This window comes from Platichthys flesus, chromosome 9 (genome assembly GCF_949316205.1).
Source record: "Platichthys flesus chromosome 9, fPlaFle2.1, whole genome shotgun sequence".
In the NCBI taxonomy this organism is placed as follows: domain Eukaryota; kingdom Metazoa; phylum Chordata; class Actinopteri; order Pleuronectiformes; family Pleuronectidae; genus Platichthys; species Platichthys flesus.
This window is the reverse complement of record NC_084953.1, coordinates 16228291-16234290: the sequence shown is the minus strand read 5'-3', so window position 1 is coordinate 16234290 and position 6000 is coordinate 16228291. Positions and strand designations below refer to the sequence as shown.

At 48.2% G+C, this 6000-nt stretch overlaps 1 protein-coding gene across 1 annotated transcript; it reads left to right on the top strand.

Annotated features, from left to right (window-relative positions):
• Window positions 1-758: 758 nt before the first annotated feature.
• On the top strand, window positions 759-3254 carry fam78bb (family with sequence similarity 78 member Bb). Its single transcript, XM_062395340.1, has 2 exons — window positions 759-1258; window positions 2732-3254. Exons 1-2 carry the CDS (start codon window positions 891-893, stop codon window positions 3252-3254), a joined length of 891 nt encoding a protein of 296 aa, XP_062251324.1. The 5' UTR covers window positions 759-890.
• Window positions 3255-6000: the final 2746 nt, after the last annotated feature.

Here is a 6000-nt window from a genome sequence, read left to right as displayed (position 1 = left end):
AGCATTATTCCAACATGGAGGACACAGCAGCAGACACTCCTCCGCCTCCAGCGTCCCTCCGCCGCTCATTGGTCGGCTCAGCCTCTTCAGCACCACGCAGACTGAACAGCGACAGTCCGCCGGGCAGCTCCAGCAGAGGAGGCTGCTCCGCTCGGTTACTATGACGATATCCATCTGACTGTTGTTTTTTACCTCTAATGTCATTGTCTTCTCCGCCTGTGCCGGGTGTTGATCACCGCCTCCTCATCTCTCTGGGTTGTGACCGTGAGGAGCTGCGTCTGTCTCGTCCAAGTCGCCGGGAGGAAGCTCTGTGGTTTCACCCCCCTCCACCATCACTGATGCTCGGACTCGCAGGTTCGGTTTCTTTCACCTGCTTCCTCTTCCGTCGGGTCGCCAGGCAATGACGGGCTGTGACACCCCGGCTACAGGCAGCAGCAGCAGCGTCCCGCGCACAGAGCCGTGCCCGTCAGCCTCGCCGGGCGAGCACCGGGTTCCCTCCGCCAGCGCCCCGCCGTCCGCCATCAGCTCCCCGGCGGCTCCTGTGACATGACAGCTCGGGGAAGGAAGAGGAGGGTTAGAGGGAGCGGACGGGTGATCGGATCCCAGAGGGGAGGGCACAGCTCGGAATCAGAGAAGATATATGATTTTGGATTTTTTCCTGTGACACTGTATTAATCCGTGCAGGGTGTTTCTCTGGAGAGGGGTCGGACCACGGGGTCACCGGGGGCCCCCGGGAGCCGCTTCGTGTCCCCGTACGTGCACAGCAGCTGACACGACCCGGATCCCCCTGCCCTCCACTGGAGCGTTATTGTGATTCTGTTGGTTTCTTTTTGAGCGGGGGCTATAGTGTGGTACAGCACCCACCTTTGCCTTACAACAAGTCCCATCTCATGCACAGCCTCATACTGGTCGAGTCCCAGTCAGCCGCGCTCTTCCCCGGGCCCGTCCGGCTCACCTGGCTGCTCCTCACCGTCTCCCTCACCTGCACAGACATGGGCTGCATCCAGAGCATCGCCTGCAACAAGTCGCGCATCAAGCGGGAGAACATCGTGGTGTACGACCTGTCCGCCACCATCGACCACTGCCCCACTGTCATCGAGGAGAACTCGCCCATCGTGCTCCGCTACAAGACGCCCTACTTCAAGGCGTCAGCGCGGGTCGTCATGCCGCCTATTTCGCGCAACGAGACCTGGGTGGTGGGCTGGATCCAGGCGTGCACCCAGATGGAGTTCTACAACACCTACGGGGACGTCGGCATGTGAGTTTCACACCTCTTGTCACCTAGGTCCTCACGGCACCCTTCTGCCCTCACACACAGATATGGCCGTGTATGCGTCCTTGGATGCTTGTGCACAACAACATATTCTTGCATGACACACCGAGCAGCACAAGAGGAGCGTTTGTGCACGCAGCAGGTTAACTGTGCTCGTCAGCCTCGTTCACTCAAACGCCCACCGACAGATTCTGTTCCTGTGACTTTGGCACCTAAATAGGAAAGCTGCTATTAGAGGAGCTAAACAACAGTTGCTGCTCTCTCACACACACTCAATTTGTTGCCCACGGAGGCATGTCCTCCCCCACACCCCCACATTATCTGGAGGGCACACAAGAGGGGGTGTTTAATCCTGCTGGGTTTACAGAGAGTGGGTGTAAGGCTGAGAGGATGGTGGCTTATATAGGTTGGGGTGTCATCCAAATAGATGGAAGGGGGCCAGAGGGAGACAAACTGTTTGGTGCAACAAAGAGATGATGATAAGCCGCTGGTACGACCACCAGATACCATTTGCAGGCGCCTGCTGTACTCTTAGCAAGCTGGTGTCTAGATGGGAATTTAAAGTCTAAATTAAATCATCGTATTTTTCTTGTGAACAAAAGAATTACAACAATTCTTACAGACACAATATGTGTCAGCAATGATATACCCAAATCATTGTTTGGGAAAAGCACTTTTATAATTTAACAATTGAGATGAAAAAGATAAAAGCAACAAATCCATCCAAAGAAGCCTCATAATATTTGACATTTCTGCTTGATAAAAATATTCGATTTTTTTAAAGCATTGCCAAAATACTTCATTATTCATAATTTTTATGTGGATCTACTAGTTCAACAATCCAGTTTCATCACTATGTAAAGATGTTTTTTGGACCAGGAATATTTTTAGGTAGACAATGCAAAATCCATCATCCACAGGTCCAACTCATGAATTAAAACAAGAAATGATAAATGTACTCTATTCATATTTTGCTTTTCTCTCTTGCACTTTTTCTATCTTACGACGAGACTACTTCGGAATGCAGACTCTATCCGGGCATCAAACCACCAACCCTCTAGTCAGTGGACGACCCACTCCACCTCCTGAGCCACAGTACTTACATAGTATATGCTATACATATGAATAATAAACAAAATACATTTTCCTGAAACAGCTGGGCACTTTAATTTGTAGCACACATCACTCAAACAGGATTGGGTTGTTTTCAGCTGCAGATATGAGGCTCTAATGTGTATTTATGGCTCCAGGACTGTGTGAAATCAACTGAAAATAATGTTCATCATACTGAAGGAACAAGTCACCCAGTGTGCTACAATGTCGATTTTTAATATTTTTTATATGATTTGTTGACAGGAAGGAAAAGACAGAATCTAATCAGACGTATCATTTAAATGCACACTGCAGTTTCCCTGAATCCTCTCTGATTCCACTCTCATACTTCCTGTCCCGCTCCAGGTCGAGCTGGGAGCTGCCTCAGCTGCGCGAGGGCCTGGTGAGGGCCATCAGCGACTCAGACGGCGTGAGCTACCCCTGGTACGGAAATACAACAGAGACTGTCACCATAGTGGGCCCCACCTCCAAGCCGTCCCGCTTCGTCGTCAGCATGAACGACAATTTCTACCCCAGCGTCACCTGGGCCGTGCCGGTCAGCGAATCCAACACGCCCTTACTGACTAACATCAAAAGGGACCAGAGCTTTACCACGTGGCTGGTGGCGCTCAACACCACGTCCAGGGAAAAGATCCTGCTCCACACCATCAAGTGGAGGATGAGGGTCGATATCACGGTGGATCCGACCCTGCCCCTGGGCTCCAGGGCCAGACTGGTGGGCCGGGTGCATCAGGACCAGCCTCGGGTGCTGACCCGCATGGAGCCCATCCCTCTCAACGCGATGGGGAGGCCCAACGCCAACGACGCCCAGGTTCTGATGTGGAGGCCGAGGAGAGGGCCTCCGCTTGTCGTCATACCGCCCAAATAAGAGCACTGAGGGCGTCCCATTGGCTGAATCCTATCACAGTTGGCCACATCGGCAGCGAAACAGCTCAAAAGATAATCAGAGAGATTGAAAAACAAATGGTGATCTATAAGCAGGTCGCGATTTTTTATAAACTGCCGTTGGCATAAATAAGAGTTGTGTGCGAGTTAAATCTTGAGGGGACAGCTGCCTTAATTCCCCACCGCTGCCTTTGACGATCCAGAAAGTATGTTGGCCTCTTCTTCAGGTGCTGTTAAGCTGTTTGGGTGTTCAGGATTTACTTCAACAGCCCCAGCACAACTGAGCGAAGCTTTGTATTAAGGAAAATCTGCCACCGGTGCTGGGAGGTAACACAAACCTGTACTGTAGCTACTCTGGTCCAGAAAGAAGGAGTTCTAGAAAGGTTGTGTTGGCCTTAACGTCGACACAACCCTGACCTGCACGCTGAGGTGCAACAGTGTAAACAAGTTCCTTCATAGCAGACATAAATAACTGGAAGATCAACTGGGATGATACTGGATGATGTGATTTCAGGCATGATGCGAGTGTGTTTGTGTGTTTTTCTATAATGGAGCCCCAGGGTCAGGTCCAGGCTTGCTGCTTTGTCACACCAGACTGCCTCACACACACTCACACACACCAGGGGGGGTGATTACGTTGTGTACATGCATCCTCAGAGCTATTTTGCTTTTTACATATCACAGAAAAATGTAGAAATCACAGCTGGAAGTCGTATACAAAGCCCTGCAGCAGGATCCCCCCCCCCATCTCAATCGCAAATGGCCAGTTCATCCGAGCTGCAGAGCTTCTCCCTCCCTGCCTTTTGAAAGCCAGCGATGCCTGTGTTGATGAAGGTTTCACCCCCCCCCCCCCCCCCCCCCAAGTCCCATCCCATCGCACTTGTGAGGTTAGCTGATTTTGTACGGGTCATAACAGGAGTCTGTCCACAGCGGCTGTGTGAGGAGACAAACGGAGCCGTGCTGTACGTCTTCATTCGGTCAATATTTGTTGTTGAAGAACAGAGATTGTGATGAAAGGGAACTGTATTTATACTTGAAGGATTGGTTCAGCCAAAACGACTAAAGAAAGGTCTCTAATTTGCCTATAGCCCATATCCAGCCCTGCAGCTTTTCACTTTTTAGGAACGTAATTGTGCAAAGCTTTGAAATACTGAATCTATCCGTGAGATTTCAAACAACAGAAGTCAAATCCAATTCTTTAGCGATCACAGCTGTGAGCTAAACGCTAACAACTGCATGCTGACTTGCTCGACACAACAAAGCTTATCATTTTAGGTTAGAATTTGAAAATGCCAACATTAGCTAACTAAAAAGTATTATATTATTAAACTATTGATGACGCATGTGAAGGTACTACAATTTATCAGAGGGGATTGGCCATAGACTTTATACAAAGATGGATGATGCTTCTTAACTTCCTGCCATTGTGCAAAATGAAAGCAAAACCTCCTGGATACAGGCGCCGCCATTTTGCGCTTTTTATTTAATTTAATTTATGATGCGGCGTCTGTGCCGTAGAGATCGTGGAGTGGAGACGCGATAGTAAAGCCACGAGTACACCCACTCGACCAATCACAGTCTCAGTTGTCAATTTGATAGCATCAAAACTTAGAAGTTAAATAAGCACTTGAATAAACATCAGTGTGATAAGAACTACCTGAAAGGACAGAAAGCATCTTTGAGAAAATGATATTTGATGCACCTGATGTCCCACCCACTGACATTAGGAAGGATTTATGACCTTTACTGCAGCAAGCCACTGGGTGGTGATAAAGACATTTTGGTTTAACTTTTGGGGAGCTGTCATGTCATCCATCTTCATATACAGTCTATAGGAGAGTCAGAGAAATGGTGCTATGCTAGGAAATTAACCACTATCCATAACCAGTATCAAGTAGTCCTCATAATCCACAGACTTAGTTACCAGCATTTTTAAGACACACTGATTCTTAGGTAAGAAAATATTTATATTATTCACTATCTGAAAATATGCATGTTGATTTTTCATGTAATTTGTCAAAGCTCTGACTGGTTACATGTGAAGTATTGGAATAGAGTCAGAAATCTCAGATATTTCAAAACCGGACAAAATAAAAAAAATACATCGCTACGCACTTCTAGAATCAAATGAGTGTGTTTTTTAGTTTTTGGTTGAACTAACCCTTTAAAGATGGTTTTAGGTATTTGGTTTACACAACTCAGTCTCTTGTGCCATTATGATCTTTTTATAAAATGTGTTTTGACGACGATCCTTGAAAATAAAAAAGCCGGGTGCAGCTCACAGAACAGGAGTCGGAGAGTAAAATGTTGCTGACTCTTTTTCCGAGAGGTTTACATGCTGTGTTTTTCTGTTGGTGGGCACTCAGCCCGCAGTAGAACAGGTCAGGCTGAGCTGCTGAGCTGGTGTAGATGAGACAGAGATGAAGAGAGACTGGAGGACGTAACCATGTTATTTTACCCCTGCTGTTCATTACTCTTGGTGCAAAACCGAACAAGCCTTCACGCACACACCTCATCTAGAACGACACTAGAGCCATGATCACCCGGAGGGACTGTTCCGACCTGCAGCACACTCAGCGTGGACAGTGGACATTTGAGCAACATGCCTATTGTAGCCATGACACGGGAGCAGTTTGTACGTGAGCCCACACTGACAATCAAGGGGAAAACATCTGGAGAAGCCCCAATAAGGAGAAATTAAGAAGGGTGATCCTCAGTGGTTTTTGATT

What these genes read in the sequence shown, in the direction of transcription:
- fam78bb (XM_062395340.1), top strand. Translation starts at nt 891, where the DNA reads ATGCACAGCCTCATACTGGTCGAGTCCCAGTCAGCCGCGCTCTTCCCC. An exon ending in ACCTACGGGGACGTCGGCAT is followed by an intron (nt 1,259 to 2,731) that starts GTGAGTTTCACA and finishes GTCCCGCTCCAG; the next exon opens with GTCGAGCTGGGAGCTGCCTC.